Consider the following 23701-nt stretch of genomic DNA (forward strand, 5'->3'; position numbering starts at 1 on the left):
TGTGTGTGTGTGTGTGTGTGTGTGCGCAATATTATTAGGGATGGGGTGGGGGGGGGGGGGGGATGTCTTCGAACTCTCTTCAGTTGTTGACAGATTAAGCACTGGGTTACGGAAAGGTACAGCCACATTTGAGTCGGCGACCGGAATATTTATTGCCTTTTTTTTTTATTGTGTATATACTTGCACTATATATTTTTTACCATATTGCATCTTTTTAAAGTTATTCAGATAGCTTGTGTAAAGCTTGCAGTCTGGAAAACTGAATTTCTGGTTTAAACCTGGTGTATAATAATCTGTGGGAGTAGTAATCAATTGACCGTTTATATTGGATGTTAACCTTTTGTCTGGCCCCATTGTACACCAACCTTCATATCATTCAAATCATAGAATTTCATTTTATTTTTTTATGTATTTTAAAGAAAAGCATTTCATAAGGAACTCCATGTTTTTTGTATATGCCCTATACGTTCATCCAAAGGTTAATCATGCTGCGGTATCTCTTTTATTATCAGAACAACAGTATCTCTAAAGCAATATTTCTACAACTGTGATTTTTATTGATCTGTTTTTGTATACCGGTATGTAACACTGAACAAAAGGCTTCTGCATTATTGTGATACGATCATCAATAAATTGAAGTTATTGCCGAAAGGTTTTGTTGAACTCAAATTAATGTCATGGAGTGGAACATTGTAGGGGGAAACTAGCGAAATAGCGACATCTACCGATCAGTCGATAATAAAGCTGGCCGAGCACTCCCAAATCTCGCGATAGATTCTGTTGACGTACTAGGAAGTTTACGATCCGCCGGTAACTCCCAAGTTTACACCGCACACGCATGGCACTGCGAGAGACCGAACCGACGCCGTTTACATTACAATGTCCTCTGTTTTGATAAACGCTCTTTTAACCAGTGCACCCAATTATGACATTTTATTTGATAGTTTGTCCTGGCCGAAGGAATCGTGGCCAGAAAAGGAAAGGGTAGAGGCACTGACAGCATTCATTGAAGGAATCGGACAGCATTTAGCCGGCACATCTGATCACAAGGTTGTGTTTGAAAGTGCGAAAAAACAACAGATCGTCACAAAGATTGAATCAATTATTTGGGATCAGTGCGTCCCCTTCCTCTTAAAGATATCAAAAGAAAATGTCACTGATAAAAACGTTGCATTTCAAGACTCTCGGCCCAGACAGAGTACGGCTGCAGCGTGCAGACTCCTAGGCGTTTGCATCCCCCACTGTGGTGATGAGGTAGTGGGGCGACTGGCCGACACTGTCCTGCCAGCGCTGCAAGAAGACGACGCCGAGGGGAAACTCCTTAACGTGGAAGTTGCAATTGAAGTAATCGCTGTTCTTTTACCATCTATTATCTTGGATAAACAGCTCACTCAAACTACACTGTCGTCCGCTTTACACTGCATCCGCACGTTTTCCGAGGCTGTTGTCTCAAAGGTCACGGTAAGACTGCTCCTGACCCTCTTGAACTCCTGCAAGCCCGGGGAAAGGTTAAGTAGTGTACTTCAGTTCACATTGGACGAGCTGTTCACCTGGCACCGGAGCGACGACACTGCTGCGGTGACAGAGCGCACCCTGTTGTGTTTGACGGTGCTGTCAGATCACCTGTTACCTCCTACTGACCTGCAAGCGCAGTGTCAGGACCTCAGCATCAGCACCAGTCGACCTGACGCACGATTGGAGCGTCAGTTTTGGATGATCGTCCAGGCAGGGCTGACACATAAGGACATGGTGTGTCGTAAGCGATCGTTGTATCTGCTGAAAAGATGTGTGGCCTTTTCGGAAGAACAGGGAGCTGAGTGTCCGACCTGTCCTTCAAAAGAAGGTAACTTATTTTACTTTTTACTCTTTTCTTGAACAATATTCGTTTGATAACATGTCACAACGTTATTTTTCCACGGGTGTCTTTTGAAGTTCACCTTATCTCCTTTTACCATGAACCTAGACGAGCTGTTGTTCAGATGGTCCCCGAAAGACAGCCAGTTGCTCAGAGAGTTCTGGGAGGACTATGCACTCGTGATGGAGACCCTGGAGGAAAACCAGGCGAGTGGTGGAGCCTAAAACATTGTTTTTATTTATTCATCCACAGCCATTATAGTTTTGTGCAGAGGCTGTGTTGCTAATTTATAACATTGCTATTACAGATCCATGTCGTGCGGCCAGTGCTCAACAGAATCGACGTGTTGATCCAGACAACCGCCACGGATACGCAAGGTCAGTCGGTCAATTCGCACTCAAACATATTTGTCAAAATAAAAATAATATTTAATTAATTAAACACAGTTTTTCCTAAGAAATGCAAGTTTGGGGGGAGGGATGTGTGTGTCATCGGCTCCTTCAATCGATGGGTCTTGCAGCGTCGGGCGGGGCCTGCTGCCATCCCTCCTGGCTGCTGTGCGTGTACCAGCGCATGTTCGACAGCGAGAATAAGTCCCTGATGAGGGAGGGCGTGTACCACCTGCTGGACCTCCAGGCTCTCCGACAGCCCGCCTTCGCCTCGGCCTTCTCCCAGGTGCCGGTCAACCCGTTCCGTCGTCCATCGGGGGTTTCAAGCTGATGTTTCCCATTCATATTTGTTGTATACCGAAACGTTCATATTTGTGTGTCATTAGGGAATCCTGATGATGATTAATTGTTACGACTTGTTTCTCTTTCCAGTTTATAGTCGGCCCCTTCATGGATGTGTTGTCTGAAAGTTCACTCTTCCACAGGTGAGTGCATTGATGTCAAAAATAGTATGTGATGTATGCGGAATAACCTTTTACTTTAAAGTGGAAGCCACCACACTGGGCCCGGTTTTGAGTGTCTTTTTGTTTCGTGACGTCCAGGGCCATGGGGCAGAGCATAGGGGATTGTCCTGAGCTCGGCGTCAAACTCACTGCCTTTCTGACGTCGTTCTTCAGCAGCCTTCCGTCAGAGGAACGAGGTGGAGAGCTATGCTTGTTTACGTGCGGACAGTACACTGCTATTGTTCTTCATGTTAATCACAAAGTATGATTTCTATCCCTGTGTGACAGCCTTATTTATTATTACAATCATTGAAAAAATGCATAATAATAAGTTATTCTTTAGTTGTTTTTTCTTTTAAATGCATTCGGGTTTAGTGCCTAATTAATAATTCTTCTCAGATTATACTTCGGCAGCACGCCACCATATGTTTGCCCGGTGCAGTATACCCTGATCTAGGATCCAAGGCCTTGAAGCGCCTTGAACCCATGTGTCGGCCCCCCGCCCTCCCCCTGCTCCAGGCGCGCTGCTGCTGCCGCTGATCCAGCGGCTGGGCTCCCGTCACTGGTGCGCCGTGCCCGTCCTCTTCCTCTCCCAGGCCCTGTCCTGCCTCCCTCGCAGCCCGCTGCTGGGCGGCCAGGGCCTGCAGGCCATCAGGTAGTCTCAGCACCGCATCCCGAGCACAGAGGGGCCGCTTTCTAATTAGGGTTGAATGTAATTATTACAGGCGGTTTATTAGACGCCTTTTAATCCACTTTGGAGTAAGTACCGAATGACACAGGTTGTTTAGGCCCAATCCCATTTCTATCCCTTACCCCTTCCCCTTACCCCTTCCCCTTGTTTTGAAGGGGGAAGGGGAAGGGGTAAGGGGTGGTGTGCTTCCCCTTACCCCTTCAAAACAAGGGGGAGGGGTAAGGGGAAGGGTTAAGGGGTAGAAATGGGATTGGGCCTTAAGGAGCCAGAATCCCTAGTGGTGAAACACATTTGTTTACACAATAATCAACAATCTCTTTGCTACCCTAGCCCCTATTCTAACCTAGAGCCTAAACTAGCCCTTATTTTAGGCCCAATCCCATTCCTACCCCTTACCCCTTCCCCTTACCCCTCCCCCTTGTTTTGAAGGGGTATGGGGAAGGGGAAGGGGTAAGGGGTAGAAATGGGATTGGGCCTTAACCTACCCCCCTATGCTAACCTAGCTCCTATTCTAATCTAGTCCCTGTGCTAACGTAGCTCATATGGCTAACCATATCCTTGGTGGTGTCTGGCAGTGGGTTGATATTGTTCCTGTGTTACGCTACAGGGAGGTGCTGCGGGTCACCATGGTTACTCATCCAGTCCTGCTGAGGGGAGCGTCCCAGTGCTACCTCCTGAACAGTGCCCTCTGTCTCATGCAAGTGGTAAGACAACCTATGTGCTAGGTTGATTTCAGTCAATGTCTCTTTTGTGAAAACTCCAAATACTGAACCATTTTGAAACAGAATTGTATGCTTTTCCATTGAATTGTTGTATTCTTTGTTTGTTTTTCTTTTGAAAGGATGCTGTCACTCTTGATGAGGTCTTCAGTTTTTTGACGCATTTCCATGCAGATGAGTCACTGTGTAGAGGGACACCTCTTTGGAAACAGGTAGTGTGTGTGTGTGTGTGTGTGTGTGTGTGTGTGTGTGTGTGTGTGTGTGTGTGTGTGTGTGTGTGTGTGTGTGTGTGTGTGTGTGTGTGTGTGTGTGTGTGTGTGTGTGTGTGTGTGTGTGTGTCTCAATATATATACGATTCAGTTAAAGACAACAATTTTCCCAAGTCTTCTTTAAACTTTCTGTCCCATCCCAAACCACAGGTGGCTGCCTGGCTGTCAGACAATGAGGGCAACTTTAAGCCCAGTGTTGAACACAGCGCGTTGCCAAATAAAGGATCCATTAAAGCACATGTCCAGTCTGAAATCCACTCCTTCCTCCAAGTCCCAGCAAGCACAGGTAGGAGGGGTGATGCGACTCCAACACAATCCATGAAAAAAACACTTTGACAGATTTAGAAGCTCACTGCACTCACTCACTCACTCACTCACTCACTCACTCACTCACTCACTCACTCACTCACTCACTCACTCACTCACTCACTCACTCACTCATACACTCCCTCCCTCCCTCCCTCACTCACTCACTCACTCACTCACTCACTCACTCACTCACTCACTCACTCACTCACTCACTCACTCACTCACTCACTCACTCACTCACTCATACACTCCCTCCCTCCCTCCCTCACTCACTCACTCACTCACTCACTCACTCACTCACTCACTCACTCACTCACTCACTCACTCACTCACTCACTCACTCACACACTCACCCACTCACCCACTCACACACTTACCCACTCACACACTTACCCACACACACACTTACCCACTCCCTCACTCAGTCACTCTCTCCCCACGTCCCTTTCCTCAGGTCATAGTGAGCGTCTGCCGGACCCCAAAGAGGCGGATAAGCTGGCCAGGGCGGTGCTCCTGTGTGTGGATATGGAGGAGGAGCGGGGGGGAGGAGGAGTGCTGGTGGAGGAGCTCCTAGGCCCCCTAGTGGACACCCTGGGCAGGCTGAGCACCAACGCCTACCTGCCACTGCGCAAGACCGACAAGTGCCTGCAGCTCGTGCTGCGGCTCTTCCAGCTGGGAGAAGCGCCAGGGCTTCCCGATGACAGGAAGCTACCAGGTTGGTAACCATGACGCCCGTGACCTCACACTAGAGGAACCTGCTGCTGGGGTGTTATGGCTGCGTTCAGTGTGACTGCAGCGTGGGCGGTCCAGAAGGCAGTCTGATGGGGTTTAAGGAGGAACACAAACCTCATGATGGATGGTTATGAAGGGGATGTGACCCAGGAGAAGAAGCACTCGAACGTAGGGCTGCTCGATTATGGGAAAAATCATAATCACGATTATTTTGGTCAATAATGAAATCACGATTATTCAAACCATTATTTTTGAGTTCGAAACATGTTGTATTTATTCAGCATGTCTCTCCCAAAAAAAACGTTTTAACTGAGAACTTTTAAATTTCGCCTTAAATAAATACACAAAATGGTCAAAAAGAAAATGTTACAATCCAAAATAATATACAGATATGTATCCAGCTGTTCTGCCCTTTCTATAAAACATTAAACAAATAAATAAAACTAAAAATCCAGCCCTACCCTAACGCCTTACTGCTAAATGCAAAAAACAAGTTAAAGGAGAAGTCGATGTACAAAATGACCCCAAAAAAAATTACAATAAATATATTTATGGGCTCAATTCATAAGCTTTAATTTTTTATATGTACTTTCTCTTTTGCAGAAGACACGCCATTGTTAACTATGAAGAAGCTGGTTCTGAAAGTGGTCGACTCGGTCCAAGAGTTCATACTGCGACGTCTCTGTAGTGAGCTGCAGGAGGTTAAGTGTCCATTTCTTCTCATCACAGCCACGCCATGTTAAAACTATAAACATGGAGTCCCCACAGACGCAGCACACTGACGCCTCTCCCTTTGCCGTTCGACAGCTTTCGGACGTGGGCCGGGCCGAGCTGTATCTGTGCGTCCTGAGACAGCTGGTGCGGTTGTACGGCGCCTCGCCGCAGTACAGCAGTGACATGCAACGGACCTACTTCCCCAAGCTCGTCCAAGTCAGCCTCGACGTGCTCACGAACACCACGCAACAGGTGCCGAGCTCGCTGTTCACCGCGCGCGTCGAAACAACACAGCTGTTGTTTTTTTTAGTCCCGGGCTGTGTTGATAAGATGAGGCACTAGGCTTTTTGTTTTTTTTCTTTCCCCACCAGGTTCCTTCCGTGGCCAGCCAGGTCGCCCAGGCGGTTGCCATGGCGTCGCTGGCTGCGGCCTGCGACCTCTTGGAGCGGCAAGCCGCTGACCGGCGACCGGAGACAACGTCCGTGCTGGTGTCTCTGCAGAGCTACTTCTACTGCCCCGCGTCGAGTGATTCCCAGGGCACGCTCCACTTGGGAAACATCAACCAGACCCTGCTCAAACCCACGTCCGGTCAGAGGTGAGGAAGATGTCATCATAATAATAATGATGAGGATAATGATCACACAGTTTACAGTTTGTGTTCCTTTAATTCACATCCCTCCACCTAAGCAGTGTGGCATTGATGTAATGATTGAACCATTGCAGGCCTTTATCAATCCTTATTTCTAATGTGGGCCAGTCTGGCCGTCGTGGTTGGTCTCAGCGTGACAGCGTGTTTAACCCAGCCATCGTCTGTCTCAGTGACGCGGGCGCTCAGGCCCCCGTGCTCCAGGACTGGGGCCGTACGGCCGCCCACTTCGTCCGGGACCAGTGGGTGTGCCTGGGCTTCCTCAGCAGGCAAGCGGGCCCGGGCCAGACCACCGCCCTCTCCGATCAGACGCTACGGGCCGCCCTGAAGCGCAGCGTGGACGCCCTGACTCTGTTACCCAGCGGCCTGGTTCTTCCGGTGCTGGCGTTCATGAGTACCGCACTGGCCCAGGTGAGCGTCTGTGTAGTTCGGTCGTGCACAAAGACTTCAGAGTCGAGTTGAAGTGAGAAACACATCTCTCATGAGAAACGCTGTTGCTCTTTCAAACACAACAAAATCTTCAGATAATGACAAATAATTTCATGATTAAATACTTGACAAGAAAAGCATTACTACACAATAACTAACATTCCAATTTTCCACGGATGTGTCCCCCCCCCCGCCACAGGTGGCGTTGTGCGACGAGAATCTGTGCGTTCACGCCGTGACTCTGGGCTGGGAGCTGGTCCAGGGGTTGACCCGCAACCCCCAGGAATTCTGGCCTGCCCTGAGGGGCTTTGTTGGGGCTGTCTTCCACCGCAGCATCCTGGAGCTGGAGGAGGACCAGGCGCCAGAGCTCATCTCCGTCCTCAAACAGGTGACTCCCCTTCCCTAAAGGGCTGATTACGGTCCCACGTTCACGCAACGCAAGGGGGGGGGGGGCCCCTTACGTCCTTGCGGACCCTCCTTGAAATTGTTACCTTCCGTCGAGGCGCAAATCAGCGAGGTCTGCGATTGGTCCGCTTACTAAATCCCGAGGCAGAACCATAAAGGTTCACGACTGCGTCGAAGCGTCCGCAGCCGGGGCTTTGCACTGCGTGAACGTCAGCCCTTTACACTCCCGCTGGCTTCAGATCAGCCTATGGGTGTGCTGATCTGTTGATCTGTCCGTCGTTAATCATGATGAACGCTCCTAATGTGTGAGGTCGTTATGGGGTGGAGTGCTAAAGGACTTGTCACGGCTTGTCAACCTCACACATGTTAAAATAGGATCCCTTTTAACCAGCCAGAGGGTGAATGATGAAAAAGGTCAAAAATGGGGCAAACGTTAGTGTTATTTCGGACTGTGTTGTCATGGCGACCGTCGTTTTCCCCCAACTGCGTCTTCTGGTACAGATCTCGGCCGAGATGATGGTGCTGTCCCAGGCCAAGACGGGGGTGATCAACGTGCTGATCGAGCAGTGCTGCCACTGCTGGCTTCCTGCCGGTCGCCATGGCGACGAGGCAGCCATCGCCAGCGCCCTGCGCTACGTCCACGTGCTGACGGAGGCCTGCGTCTACGGGCCGGTGTACAGGAGGGACGTGAGGTGGGGCTCCGGTAGAGCTGGGCGAATAGTCGATTTATTTTATTTATTTAAAAAAAGAAAAGGTTAATTATCAACATGGCAGCGTGCACTGGAAAAAGGAAGTGTGTAGAGTTTGCTTAAAGTTTGTGGCAACCTAAAGCAGCAGCACAACACATTTATTCCACGATCTTAAACTGAGGCACGCAGCAGAGTGGGAGATGTGTGTGATTTATTTTTGCTTTTGTTAATCATTGTTATTCTTCAAATAAAATCCAAACTTAAAAAAATATATATTTTTCACAAAAAGTCGATTAAAACCGATAATAGGGTTCGGTTGGAAAAAAACAGTGATTTTATTTTTATGCCAAATTGCATTGGCGTACACAGCTTCCTGCCTCCTTCCCGGGCTCAAACCAACTCTTTTGACTCGCTCTCTTGCTTTGTTCTTGTTCTGCAGGCTGATCCTGGAGGTCCAGACCTATGTAGAGCAGCTGGGAGAGGAGTGCACCGTGAACCTAGTGGTTAACGGGTGAGCCGCCGAATCCATCATCTATTTTTCAACATCAAACATGACTATAAAATAGACGTATTAACTATCCAACAATGACAACAAAAGACAAAGACACAAGGGTGTCCTGAATGATCAAACGGCATCGTTCTGTTCCAACATGATATTATGTTTTACGAAGAAATACAGCATTCTGTTTAAAGGGTGAGAATACAGGCTGTGCCACTAGAGGCCCTTTTAGTCACACAAATTGCAGTACAATAGTGTGCGTGTGTCTGTGTGTGTCTTCAGGGATAACCGGGACGATCAAACGCCCCGTGTGTGTGTGCTAGCGCTCCTCAGTCATCTGGATCCTTCCAGGCCGCAACACCGGCGGCTTCTGGAGGAGCTCGTCACACGGCTTCTGCAAAAGGTACTGTTGGGCTCCAACAAACACTCTTTAAAACTAGAAGTGCTGCTGCTACAAATGTACATAGTAAACCCTGCCTCGACTCTTTTAATTATAGCTGTACCGATATAGCAACAGTTGCAAACATAGCACCGTGTTAACTTTGATGATTGCAGTGTTTTTTATGTCGTATCTGTGTCATATCTCGGCTGAAAGTACACAACTAACTACACCCCCTCACTCCCTCCAAACCCCACTCATTCCCCCCCCACCCTAGGATAAAGACATATCTAAGACAAAGACGCGTTACTATAGCAACTCTCTGCAACACCGCGTGAAGAACCGAGTGTGGCAGACCCTGCTGCTTCTGCTTCCTAATCTCCAAGAGGTAAGTTCCACTGATTGGCCCCAGCAGTCCCGTTGGCATACATTATTTAGCAATGAGCTCGATGCTGGTGTGTGTGTGTGTGTGTGTGTGTGTGTGTGTGTGTGTGTGTGTGTGTGTGTGTGTGTGTGTGTGTGTGTGTGTGTGTGTGTGTGTGTGTGTGTGTGTGTGTGTGTGTGTGTGCCCGAAACAAAGCTTTTCTGCCTATCCTGCCTTTCTGTCTCAACATAGGGTTGATCTTTAGCAGTAAAGCGCTGGCGTCCCAACTCAAACTCGTGTCTTTGCTTTTTATCATCTATATATCTTTATTTTTGTTTGACTTTTTCTTTCCCCATGAGCTCCAACTCTCTCTGATGTGATGAGCTTCTGTTGGACGTCTCAGATGAACCTGTAGACAGACACGACAAGAACAAGTTTCTCCTCCATTTTTGTGTTTACAAGGGTGACGAGTGCCCCCTTTCTCAGAAGTTTGGATGTTTTCAACTAGGCGCTGGGAGGGGCATCAAATAAAGTCTGAGCGCTCTGGACAAGGGCACGGGCGGAGGGTTTTTCTCTAGGAAGCTGCACGATGAAAAAAAAACCCGCTATGTGGACACAGCCCTTGCTGTTATACTCCTGACACGGTTACCAGTCACACATAATCACATAATACACATGATCAGACAACGGCTGCATTTGACAACATTAAAGCCTGAGTCAAGCCCGATGTACTTGACATGTATACCTGACTAAGGGGCTGATTATGGTCACACGTTCACGCAACGCAAGGGGGTTACAGACCCCTTGCGTCAACCGCAAGGGACTGACGGGTGCCTCCCACAAATTGTAACCTCCCTTCGAGGCGACCCAGCAGCGAGGGCTGTGATTGGTCCGCCTACTAAAACCCGACGCAGAACCATAAAGGTTCACGACTGCGTTGAAGCGTCTGCTTGTTCATTGCGTTAACGCGGGGACCATAATCAGCCCTTGAAGGTCCGATATGTGTGTCGCCTGGCAGGGGTTCGTGGCCTCTCTGCTGGGCGATGTGTTCGCGGCGGGCTTCTGTAGCAACCAGGCCTCGGTGAAGTACCTGATCGAGTGGACCATGATCGTCATCCTGCAGCGCTACCCGGAGCACATGGAGAGCTTCTGGGGCTGCTTCAGCATGGTGGGTCTCATTCATCCATCAGACCTGTCCTGTGATGTCTGTTTAAAACTCTCTTGAGATCTTTTTCATGTATTTTCCCTTTTATTTGGACACAGAGGATTAAACAGGGAGTGTCTGCACTTGTTGTTTCCCTCCCGTGTGTATCTGCAGTTCAACATATAGATCGAAAGAAAGGAAGGAAAAAAAGACAAAACCAAAAGCAGAAACCAACAAATTGCCTGCTGTGATAGGCGTCTGTGTCTTACAATGGAGCAATTCCAATTTTCCATTAAAAAGATGTCACTCAATGTCAAGGAAATCATGCAACGCCACTGAGATTTAAGGACATTTTCTGCACATTGTTTCTGTTGCTGTTCAGGATCACGAGAAAACCAAGACCAGCATCTGCACCTTCCTGTCCGTCGTGGTACACTTGGATCTCATCGTACCTAAACTGGAGGATAAGGTCACTTTGGGGTTTTATTTATTTAAACATATTTATATTAGTGCTGTCAAGCGATTAAAATATTTAATCGCGATTAATCACATTAATGTCATAGTTAACTCACGATTAAATTTTTTTCTATGCTAAATATCCCTTGATTCCTTTGTCCCACTATTTTTTCTCATTTTAATGCTCTTATCAACATGGAGAAGTGCATCGGCTTGCCTTGTGCAAATGTTTTTTTATTGATAACAACATTGGCATATACTGATCAAAACTGATCAAAAAAAATTAACGCCGTTAGAATTGGTTTGCGTTAACGCCGTTAATAACGCGTTTAACTGACAGCACTCATTTATATATATATATGATGGCAGATATAGTTTCATAATTTAAGCCTATTTGTGCTACTGCATGTTTTGTTATTATTTTAATCTTTTAGTTTCTATTCCACAATATCCTCATCAATCCTCAACACACTCCACGTCCTGCCATCTGAATGTCTCTTGCTCTCCTCGCCCCCACCCCCCCAACCCTTTCAGGGGCCCCAGTGGCGCCGGGCCCTGGACGTCATCCTGCAGTGGTGCTTCAGCCACAACTTCAGCGTGCGTCTGTACGCCCTGCTGGCCCTCAAGAGGGTGTGGGGCCTGGCCGCGGCCCGGGCGGAGGCTGAGCGGGCCGGCGACGGCCTGGGAGGTCTGGCGGCCGTGGTGGAGGCCTGCCTGAGCCAGGCGGAGGCCATGCAGAGCACTGGGTGAGCGGCGGGCATCCTGGGGCCACGCCAGTCTCACTCGTTCACTTTCTAAGGATATCGTTAGTCTGACGGCGGAAAAGATAGAATCTGGGTGACCGGTAGGGCTGAACGGTTTGGGGAAATAATCGAATTGCGATTATTTTGACCAATATTGCGATTGGGATTTAATCAGCGATTTCTTTTTATTATTATGTTCCTTATGTTCTGTATTATTCACTAAAAAAGCAATAAATCATTCATAAATATGAACAACACAACATTGGAAGCAGTCAACATGTAAACTGCTTGCTGATTAATTTCTGTTCAACTGTCTATTTAACATATTTATTTAACTATTGAATTGTAAAAGAAAAGTAAATCATTTTTTATTGAAATAACATTTTAAATATAAATCTTACTGATCTCCAGTCAGTCATCAAAAAGAATATATTTATATTTTTAATCACAGCCTTTGCAATTCGCATGTTGCGTTCTATTTCTAAGGGATTTCGATTTTTTGAATTTGATTAATCGTGCAGCCCTAGTTACCGGGCGATTCAGCTTCGTATTTGTTTCTGGCCGATCATGTTGCTGTAGGCGGGGAGTTTCTCTACAGTAGAATATCTCTAGAGGCCTAACTCCGCCCCTCTTTAGTTTGTGGTTTACGGCTCTGGCACCCCCCAGAAGTTCTGCAGCAACATATCAGGACTGCTGGATCCCAAATTTGGGGGGTTCTGGGGGGGGGGAGGTAATAGGCTAGGGTGTTGGACTCCCAGCGTGGCAGTATGCCTTGATCCTTATCTGCTACTTACCGACTAATATCTCCATCGCTGCACTATGTCGCTTTGGATCAGCAACGCCAACAAGAACTGGACCAGGATTCAGGAGCACTTCTTCTTCGGCGCCTTCCACCCCACGAGAGACTACAGCGTCGAGGTGGGGCAGCTGGTTCTAGCTGTCGCTGATGCATGTTTACTCTCTGAGGTTGTGTCGGTGACGTCCACTAAAATCGTTTAATTCTGCTTCCTGTCCTACAGACCATACTGTACACTTTCCCCAGCCTGTCGGAGCTGTCGGACGACGAGTGGATCCCAGTGTGGAAGTGTGAGAAGATGGCGGTGTTCTTCCCTAGCCCGGCCCTGCCTCTGAGGAACCCCTCCCCGGACCTCCGCCTGCTCCAGCCCGGGGACTGGATCCAGCAGGACAAAGGTGCACCCACCCTCCACCACCACCACCCACCCACCCTCCACCACCCGTCCCCACCACTAGGGCGGCTCCACTATGGAAAGAATCATAGTCACGATTATTTTGGTCAATATTGAAATCTCGATTATTCAAAGGATTATTTTTGAGTTTGAAAACATGATGTGTTTATTCAGCACGTCTCTCCCGAAAAACTGTTTGTAACTGAGCCCTTAGAAATTTTGCCTTAGAAAAATACACAAAATGGTCAAAAAGAAAATGATCAAATCTAAAATAATGTACAGATATGTATCCAGCTGCACTTTCTATAAAACATAAAAAAAGGCAAACTTGATTATATTAGTTTTGTGCTCGTTTGACGCTAAAATCGAGATTGATTGATTAATCACCCAGCCCTACAACAAACTGTACTGAGGGGGTTATACTACCTCTGTGTGGAATAACCCCCAGCAAAAAGTATTCACCGCCACTTCATAATTAATCGAATCCAGGTCATCTTTATAATGTGAATCGGATGGTGGAGTTCACATGTACCTGTTTGAGAGCTTCCTATGAACTTGTGTCAATCTTACGTCAAAACAATGTTCTCACATGTCGCAGAGATTTAAACCAGAAAATATATCTGCAAATATGAAATGGGCCCATCGGAGTCCTTAAAGCCCCTCTACGCACGTTTCCTAGAGACTGGCGTATAAACACGTACCCCACCACGACACCAAGGTTTAAGTCTCCCAATGCACTGTTTGTTGCCGCATTGGTGTGATGTTTGCTGTCGGCCCCCTCCTACAGAAAGAACGCTGCCCCCAGCTTTTTTTCACGTGGCTGCTTCCAGCTCTTCTAGTTTCAAATATACGGACCTTTCAGAAAGGCGCTGGTGTCGTCACTGCCGTTCATTTTCTGGCAACCAATCACATCCAATTACAAAGACACGAACATGGAAGAGAAACTTGTTGTTGTTGTGTCTGTCTATCCAGAGTTAGTATATGCTACACGTGAACCTCCTATAATGGCGCTATTCGATTGGTTCGCTATCTCGGGAAATTGGGCATATCCCATGATTGAGATCTCAAACTCGGGATATTGCGTGACGGTCGTCTCGTCACGCTAATAAAACAAACAAACCACTAATAAAACAAACAAACCCCGGCAAAAAGTGTTATCTTGTTGATTTTTGGAGTGCTCACGTGTAGTATATACTAAAACAATTATTCACCTCAGGCTCCGTGAATGGTGAAGCCTGAGGACTATTCACTTCGCCTTCGGCGTATAATTGTTAATTATCTGACAGAAACACACAGAAATCATCACAGATGGTTGGGGCTTATGTGTCAATGGTCCCCCCCCCCCCCCCAACCTCAGGCGAGCAGGACAAGGAGGAGCGCTGGGCCGAGGTGCAGAAGAAGATCACCCCGTGGCGGCTGGGCATCCAGGAGCAGGAGCCAGAGCTGCAGCTGGCTCCCCAGCAGAGGGCAGCGCGGCTGGGGAAGGCCCACGGCGCGCTGGTGGTGGTGGCCTCGCTCATCGACAAGCCCACCAACCTCGGAGGTCAGAGATCTGTTAGGATACGTGACCCCCCAAATTCAAATATATTTTGTGAAATCTACTATTCTGAACCTACTTGAACGTGTAAATTAATATCCCCGCATAAATGTGTTACGGCTTTGGGGATTGAGTGCTTCCCCTCTTCGTGCCGTTTTCTGATAAGCACTTGGAGAACGTGGATTGCGGTCGTTTGTCAGGCGGCACAATACATCTGTTGCCAGACCTTGGCTGTTCTTCTCCTTATCAGGCCTCATTCACAGACCTATCTCGTGTTCTCAGCCCCCGAGGCCATTGTGCTCCCAAGTGCCGATTCATAAATGGCTGAATCCATTTACATGTGTTTGTTGTGGAGATAGCCTGTTTGAAAAAAAAAAAAAAGAGCCAATATTTGCGTTGAGTAATACGGCGGGGTCTGTCAATGTTCATTATTATGTCACCCAGTAAAATCCCCGGATAAGTGTTACCTGTTCATATTTGTACACATGTACAGCTACAGCCTATCCTAGGCTAATCCACCCTGCCATGGCTGACGTTCAACTGTTGGTATATTTAACTGATGCGATGCCAAAGACGTTGAACTCCCTGAACCCAACACCATCTCCAACCCTCCACGAAACGACAGCCACCTCTGAACCATGGTTAACGTCCGTTGTACGTCTCAGGTTTGTGTCGGACCTGTGAGATCTTCGGCGCCAGCGCCCTGGTCCTGGACAGCCTTCGTCACGTCGAAGACAAGCACTTCCAATCGCTCAGCGTCTCCTCCGAGCTCTGGCTGCCTCTCCTGGAGGTGAGCGACGCAGCGCTAGCTACACACACGGCTCACCTGTCGTTGATGAAGTGAAAGCACTCCCAAGACCAGCTTTAAGTGCTACTTTCGTAATGTGGGGCACTTACATAACCTTCAGAGCAATGTGTTTTGAGATGTCATCGTGCCAAAGTGACATGGTAGCCAGTTCTGCATGCTGTTTATCACGGGGGAGGAATAATTATAGTATTGGCTGAGAAGTTAAGATGGCCTCTGTCCTACAAGTTGGTTCTTTAATCTTTGGCACATCGTGTGTTGTCACACAATACTTTGATGTTTGCTACACTGTTCTTTGATGTTTGATACATGGTACTTGGTTGTATGGTACACAGTACTTTGCTTGGTACATGGTACTTAGATGTTAGCGACATACTATTTTATGTACTTTCATGTTTGCTACATGGTTACTTGGATATCTATAACATGGTTACCTGGGTCCCTCTTCCCCAGGTGAAACCTGTCGAGCTCACTGACTTCCTGCAGCTGAAGAAGAGTGAAGGCTATTGCATTGTGGGAGTGGAACAGACTGCTAATAGCCAGAGTCTTCAAGACTACCAGTTCCCTGAGAAGACCCTGCTGCTACTCGGGTATGTGTTTACCAAAAACCACTGTTGGCCTCAAAAACACAGGGGTGCTCTGGAATTCTCTCCATGAGTTAAAGGCTGCTAAAATAAATCAATATCAAATTCGTCTTTCGTTTGACATAACATTAAGCATAACAAACGCTCTGTCCAACCAGAAGAAAAAAGCAGATCTCTGATTCTTGACAGCCACTTGTCGCATGAACTCACCACTTTCACTCAGAACTAATAACCACTTGCACCTTAATTCTTCTATGATGTTGTGAACGTCATTAAATTGGGGCACATATAAAGGCAAATGACAAACACGCAAGGCGACGCAACGCTACGTTTTCAGAGGAGCCCTAGCGTAAGAGGCAGAGCATCAAAGTCCCACACGGCACAGCGAGACGGCCAGCGGTGTGGGGCGCTAAACGGTGCCGTTGACCTCGTCGCGCCTGGCAGGTGGAGGTGTGAGCTCTGCCAGGGCTGTTTAGCGCCATCTCAACAGTTTAGCGGTTGTTTTCCTTGGGGGGGGGATCCAGCGTGATTCTTTTCTCTATTTTCTACCCTGCTCCCTTGCCGCCATGCCGAGGCCTGTCGGGGCACGCCGGCCTGTAATTGGCTGTCCCCTCGGGAGCCCGGCGCAGGAAACATATTGCACAAAGAAATCCATACGAGATACGCAGAGAGCGATGCGAGCTGATTTACCGCCCAACGTCGGGCTTATCGTCATAGCACTGAAGGGATTACAGATCTTTTCCTAAATGTGCAGGTCAAGGGTGGGGGGGTGGGGGGTAGGTGTCTCGTTCAAGGATGAATACACAGGTAACAAGAAGACATCATCGAACCCTACTTCGACTTTCTTGGCGGAAATTAGAGTTGACGTTGCTGCCCGCAGTATTTCGAACAGGGTATGAGGCAGTCCTCTCTTGAATTACCGAAATAGCCAAGCTTGACTGTTCCTCGGGATGTAAGACGAAATGAGAGGCGACCCTTCCCCTTCCCACTACACCAGGCTAGTGTCAGCGGGGCTGGAGACCGGCTCCGGCAGCCTGTGTGGGACAGTAGTGGCTGTCGTGTCAGAGCAGGCCTCCCTACTCCCCAGCACAGCGGGTCCTGTTTGTAATCTCTCATCAGAGGGCTGTGATTGCTTTAGATAAATGTAGCTGAACAAATTGGGCTTTCTCACCCTGCTGGACTCCCCCCCCCCCCCCCCCCCCCCCGTGCGTCTTGTAATTAGCGAGAAATCCTCATTATTTGTTTATGATTGCCATCAATGCCCAAGTATATCGGGGACTGCGCTGTGCTCAATGAGTCACTGAGCTCATTTGCATGTGTGTTAAGTTTAGTTTAATTTATTTGGGCGTTTGTGCCCCCCCACCCCCGTTATCTCTGACACTACGAAACAGACATTTGGAGTTATGATCATTAGGACAGACCAGACATGTTGGTTTCTCTGTAAGCTTCCATATTGTTTTTCCCCATCAATCTCCTGATATTTAGTCTGTCTGTCTGTCTGTCTGCCGGTGTATTTTTCCTCTTTCTTTTCTCTCTCTCTCATTCTTTCCTCTCTTTATTCTCTCTCTCTCTCTCTCCCCTCCCCTCCCCTCCCCTCCCTCCTACAGCAATGAGCGGGAGGGTATCCCAGCCAACCTGCTGCAGCTGCTGGACGTGTGCGTGGAGATCCCCCAGCAGGGGGTCATCCGCTCGCTCAACGTGCACGTGAGCGCCGCCCTGCTTGTCTGGGAGTACACGCGGCAGCATCTCCAGCCCCGCTGACGGCGACCGCGACGCCCAGAAACCACCAGCCTCCGACCGTAGCAGAACTCAGAAACACAGGCTTTTAAGTGGCTGTAAACACTATGTATCTCCCACCACTCGCTAACTGATGCCTTGCCTTTTGAATGACTACAACGTTTTGAAGTATTACAAACTCACTAGTATTTCCTGCTGTAAAGTAGGGTTTTAATTATGGTTTTCATTTGACCGTTTTTACCCAGACATTGTGTATGCCTTCATAAAGATAATGTATTCAAATAATCGGTTCTGCTGTGAATTTCCTTAAAAGCAAAGGCTCTTTTTTTTTGTGAGGGAAACATTTCCATTCATGCACGTCAATAACTGTGCATGGAATATATACAACAGTCTATAATTTATCCATCTGCTTTTTTGAAAATGCTTGTATTTAATTGGGAGACATGTTATGCAGTGACTTTTCAATAAACGTATATATAACATGTATATCTTGAGTGTGGTGTGTGATTCTAGTAAGTAGGTAAACATAGAGCAGTCACCCCTCCCGCGCCGCGCCACACGCATCCCTCCCTCCTGTTAAAAAAGAGGTCCGAAAATACCCGACGATTTCAATTGGATTGATGAGAGGGAGCTGGGAACGGTGAAATACTAAGAAACCATTTTATTTTGTATGCAATATGTTGAATAAGGTTGGATTATCTTGAGGCTGGGGTTGAATATGGACTTTGGGCACTGGTTTAAACCCGGGGTGCGTGTCCTGGGAGCGGGGCTGAAGGCGGCGTTCGACAACGAGACGATCGAGGAGGTGCTCGCCGGGAAGCCTTCCCGCACCACGCTGGTCCTGGAGGTCATCATAGTCCTCATGACTCTGGGAGCGGTGACCGGTACGTCTTGGATGTAGAGTGAGTCGCTACCGTCTGGTTCAGACCTGACTTGACCCAAAACTAAAAGCGATGGAGGTTGTGTAGTGGCAAAATAATAAAGCCATAAGTTAACGTGACTGACTCGCCCCGTGTGAATTCACGCACATTTCGAAACGGTTCACACCTTCCAATTTGTAGTTTATGTAGTTCAAAGTTTTGTTTTTTAAATGTTTAAATCGTAGACCAGTATATATGCGGTCGACATTAGCTTGTTGGTTTTGGTTGTCCTAATTAGCATAATAGTTGGCTAATTTGTCGTGTGTGCGTGCGTGCGTGCGTGCGCGCGTTCTGTGTTTGTGCACCTATTTCCTCCTCCAGGTAACATCCTCGTCATCGTGATCGTGGCAGCGACCAAAACGTTCCACTCGGTGGCCTCGGTGCTCATCATCAACCTGGCCATCAGCGACCTCATGGTCGGCATCGGGGTCATGCCTTTCGTGGCGGTGTCCATCATCAACAGCAGCTGGGTCGCCTCGAATGTACGTCATGCGCTATGCCTACAGTGGCGTGCTTTATAAGCCTAAGTAATGTTTGTAATTATTTTGGAAGGGTTTTGTATCTTATATATCTTGATTAGACATCGATTCCGATAATTATATTCATGGGGGGGGGGGGGATATATTCCGTCAAAGTTGCTCAGCTCAAGATTACAGAACAAACATTTAACTAAAACCCCCAAAATCAAATGTTATAGGCCGAGAACTTGACGAGAACTAACTATTAGATCCAGTACCCTCCCGCTCCTTACTCTGTGATCCATTAAAGGTCCCATGACATGCCACCAGGTGTGAGTGTGATAAGCCAAGCTGTTCTGAAAATCTGCCCCTTATGACATCATAAGTGGGCGTGTCCACCTAGATGTGCGCTGGATAGATCAGTCGACCAGCCTACCCAGTGGACTGTAGCAAACGTTGCTCATCCATCCGTCACACATCTAGGTGGACACGCCCCCTTGTGATGTAATAAGGGGCAGATTTTTCGAAACGGCTTGTCACGGCTAATCACGCTCTTTAATATCCTCCACCCTGCCTGATCCCCCCTGACCCTCCCAGGAGCTGTGCCTCTATGTGGGCTACACCTCGTCCGTCTACTGCACCGCGTCGGTGCTCACCCTGGCCGCCATCGCCCTGGACCGCTACTACTCCATCGTGGACTGCCTGCGCTACACAGCCCGCTGCACGCTGTGCCGCATCGGCGCGGTGGTGCTGTGGATCTGGCTGCAGGCGCTGGCCACCAGCTCGCCGCCGCTACTGGGCTGGAGCGCCGTGCGCTACGTCAAGCCCATGTACAGCTGCGCCGTGGTGTGGGCCAACAGCCCCAGCTACACGGCCGTCATGGTGGCCCTGTCCTTCCTGCTGCCGGCCGCCGTCATCCTCTTCTGCTACGTCAACATCGTGCGGGTGGCGCGCTCCCACGCCCGCCGCATCCACACGCTGGAGGACCACCTGCAGCGAGGCCGCGCCGCCGCCGCCACCGCCACCGCCGCCGAGTCGTCTTCGTCTTCGTCTTCGTCGTCGTCGTCGTCGTCGTCCGGCACCACCCAACACCACCACCACCACACCCACTCCAGCCTGGTGTACCACCTGAGCGGGCGTTTCGTGACGGAGGTTCGACGCGGGGACACGGCGGCGACCGGGGAACCGGGAGCCTCTCCCGTGGGTTCTCCGTCTCCTCCTTCTCCTCCTCCTTCTCCTCCTCCTCCTCCTCCTCCTCCCCCTCCTCCTCCTCCTCCTCCTCCTCCTCCACCTCCTCCTCCCCCTCCCAGACGCCTGTTCTCCTGCCTGGCCCAGACCCCCGTCCCCCGGCAGCCCCCCCTCCCCCAGCCGACCCCCCTCCCCCAGCAGCAGAACCAGCACCAGCACGGACTGGTCCGCCTCTTCCTGGTGATCTCCGCCTTCTTCCTGTGCTGGACCCCTTATATGGGCGTGGCGCTGATCCAGGCGGCCGAGAGCGCCCTATTGGGCGAGAAAAACCTGGTCCCGTCCAGCGCCGTCACCTTCTCCTATTGGCTGGTGCTGCTCAACTCGGACATCAACCCGCTGCTCTACGCTCTGCTCAGCAAGCGCTTCCAGGGCGCCATGCACAACCTCAAGCAGAAGATACGCGCCCGGCTGGGGGGCGCGGTCGGGAGGGCGGGGGAGACCAGGGCGGAGGGCGAGGACAGGTGCTTAGGTCCGTGCAGCACCACGACCACCAACATACGCACGCTCTGCTCCTCCTCGGGTGAAAGCCCGTCTTCGAGACGAGACGAGGCGTCCAGATACTGCTCCTCCGTCTTCACGGTCAACGCAGACTTCAAACATCAGCACCAGCCGAAGCAGCAGTGCGAGGTGTTTCTCCCGGGCAGCCCCTCGACCTCAAGCTCTTCCCTGTGGCAGCAGGAGTCGGGCAGCGGGGAGAGTAGGGTGGAGTGTCTGCAGGTCCCGACTCGAACACAAGAGGGCAGCAAACTGCCGTTCTCCGCCGTAACCACGGAAACGCGGGCCACTTACTTCTATGGGCAGATCACGGTGACGGTGGAGCATGATGTCTGCTAGTAGAGACTGAACAGCCCTTATTTGAACCACACAAATAGCACTTATCTGGACTTAACTATCTCTAAACTAAACTGAACATTGCCAACTTGAATGCCTTAATGTAAATAACTCAAACAGTAACTTTTCAAATATTTTCAAATTGTAAAGCCTACCTAAAAGGATGGTTTTGTCCTAGTAGCCAATACATTTCAAAATGTATAGCCTACCTATAGGCTACTTTTACTAATTTTGATCCCTGATGTAACCACTCTTACTGTCATGCCTAAACTTCAGTTTCAATCTTTTTTTATTTCACTCAACTTAATGTAAAAAATGGTGATGTAAATGATTTTAAGGCCAAATCTGTGATGTAAAGGGCATTTGCACCTCTATTATAGATTCTATAAGACTATAATATTTAAATCACCTGCTAGTTGTCGAGAAATGATTTAGTATTAATGTTCTATTCATATTCTGTTATTCCTCCATGGTATTTTCTCTCAAAATAGGCTTACTATATAATGACTATATTTGTCAAATTATGATCCGTTTATTGCAGTGTATATGTACATAATGGTGACTGCACAGTGCAGAGCAAAAGAAAATGAGCATACAAAGCAAAATGTATTGGAAAGAAATATTTTTATACAGTACATGTCATTACACTCAAAGAGAAATAACAGTAGACCCAATAAACTTTGCCATCTTTATCACCCTCTTAAATATTTCTTTCTGAAACGTGATAATCGTCCCCTGCTTTTTGGTGTAGAAAAAAACATTCCTTACAAAGGTTTACATTTATCTTTAGCAATAATTCCAGAGGAATACAATATAATTATTTATTGTCATACAAAATGACAATGGGTACAGTGCTTACGTTTTATATTGCACAATAAACATGAGAAAAAGGCAGTGAAGCGAACTTGTAATGTACGTTTGCGTTGCGATGTATCTGCCTATGTCTGCATGCCTGTCTTCCCACCCAGCCCCTAACACACGCACATACACACACACACACACACACAGTGTTCCCCCGAATTTGCCAGCAAAAATACCAAGTATTTCTCTCTTTAGAAAGTTCCTTCTCAGATGCGTGTCAGAAGCGTAGTATTAAAAAGTATGTTTGCAGCATTTGTATGGCGCCGGTATAAAAACTAAAATAGCATGTAGTGAGGAAAGTCAAGAGCAGTTCATACATTCACATAGAGCAAGGCAAAATGTTCTCCTAACCCAGTAAACAACCTTCCTGTATGCTTTACAGTGCCTCCGTTACTCTCGTACAGTGTGTTTCGAAATGATTTACCCTGCCCCAGAAATATGAATAATAATAAAAATGTGTCTTTTCTATTCGTGTCCAGCAAAGCCTGACGATTAACCGCCATTTGCATACAATCGTCCACGCCTCTCTGCAAAATGCAATGAATAATCTTCTACTAATTATAATTTCTTTGCTGCAGTTCTGTTTTTGGTTTCAACAAAAATACTTATTTATATTCTAGTGATAGTATACTTGTATATTCTGTATACTAGGGAAGTATACGAAGTGACTAAGCTGAATTCTGATGGGCAATTTAGAATCGTTTTGAATTTGGATGCACACACTGTATTCTGCCTTTTTGTTTCCATCTCTAACAAATCATTTTTTGCCGTTGAGGGTAAAAATCTTAAATTGACATACATTTACATAGTGTGTAACATCTTGAACTATAGTGTTTCTTAGAAAATGTAAATACTTTCAGGCCTTAGTCCACCATTGGAATAGAGTCTAATGTCCCATTCATAGTGTAAGTATTAAGTAATGTAAGTTACTGAATGGTGATTTGTTTATGGGTTAGCTCAAATGATCAAAATGGGGCCTTTCAATGATCTGCAAACAAAGATACCAGATGTTAGTTATGCCATGCATTACCTGCAACGTGTACCAAGCAACAGACCATGTCATTCACCCTATTTAGACCCTGGTAAAGTTGAAAGGGACATTTCTTACACATTGGTGTGTACAGGTAAACACAGGTGCACCGGGGCTTACAAATAGTATTGTTTCAGTTGTATTCATGCCTTTTCTAGTCACCAACATGTACACTGTTTAGGTTACGTTTGTCCATAGTAACTCTGAGAAACTCTGAAATGAAACCTTGGTTCATGTGATAGCTAAGTTTCCCTCGCTGGGACACCTTTGGTTATAAAGGGTCCGCTGCTTTGGGGTCACCTCCAATCACTGGCGACCGAACAGAGAGGTGGATACTCGAGATGTCCGGATGTTGGCCTTGTTCACCAAGAATATCCAAAGCGTGTGAATTCATTGACGTATCGACCAATGAGTGCAGCCGTTCACCATTGGGTTGACCCCTGAGAGATGCAAACTCAAAGTCTCCGTTTGTTACGTGGGCATTTTGTTTATCGAGGCTTTTCTTCTTCTTCTTCTTCTTCTTTGGATCTTCAGGGTCACAGCTATGCGTTATTTTAAAAAAATCGAT

At 47.9% G+C, this 23701-nt stretch overlaps 2 protein-coding genes across 2 annotated transcripts; both read left to right on the plus strand.

The window, feature by feature from the left end:
* The first annotated feature begins 70 nt into the window (after positions 1–70).
* Positions 71–18269, plus strand: tarbp1 (TAR (HIV-1) RNA binding protein 1). Its single transcript, XM_056609761.1, has 29 exons — positions 71–1843; positions 1964–2061; positions 2163–2232; positions 2376–2530; positions 2677–2729; positions 2847–2944; positions 3267–3402; positions 4046–4142; positions 4280–4369; positions 4577–4712; positions 5190–5450; positions 6071–6168; positions 6275–6433; positions 6553–6776; positions 7001–7238; positions 7456–7644; positions 8163–8353; positions 8790–8861; positions 9132–9252; positions 9506–9616; positions 10611–10760; positions 11119–11205; positions 11727–11938; positions 12772–12853; positions 12955–13126; positions 14480–14665; positions 15325–15449; positions 15918–16054; positions 17656–18269. The coding sequence occupies exons 1-29, from the start codon at positions 880–882 to the stop codon at positions 17807–17809; spliced, it is 4866 nt and encodes a 1621-aa protein (XP_056465736.1). The 5' UTR covers positions 71–879; the 3' UTR covers positions 17810–18269.
* On the plus strand, positions 18255–21335 carry LOC130404835 (alpha-2Da adrenergic receptor). Its single transcript, XM_056609762.1, is given in 5 exon segments — positions 18255–18669; positions 19027–19187; positions 19761–20316; positions 20349–20455; positions 20457–21335. Coding segments are annotated over 5 exon segments (1779 nt in total). The 5' UTR covers positions 18255–18503; the 3' UTR covers positions 21246–21335.
* The last annotated feature ends 2366 nt before the right edge of the window (positions 21336–23701 follow it).

Source organism: Gadus chalcogrammus, chromosome 15 (genome assembly GCF_026213295.1).
Source record: "Gadus chalcogrammus isolate NIFS_2021 chromosome 15, NIFS_Gcha_1.0, whole genome shotgun sequence".
Taxonomy (NCBI): Eukaryota; Metazoa; Chordata; class Actinopteri; order Gadiformes; family Gadidae; genus Gadus; species Gadus chalcogrammus.

Coding starts and splice junctions, on each gene's coding strand:
- tarbp1 (XM_056609761.1), top strand. CDS start 880: ATGTCCTCTGTTTTGATAAACGCTCTTTTAACCAGTGCACCCAATTAT. Junction 5,451..6,070: donor CGATGACAGGAAGCTACCAG/GTTGGTAACCAT, acceptor TCTCTTTTGCAG/AAGACACGCCATTGTTAACT. Junction 6,169..6,274: donor TCTGTAGTGAGCTGCAGGAG/GTTAAGTGTCCA, acceptor GCCGTTCGACAG/CTTTCGGACGTGGGCCGGGC.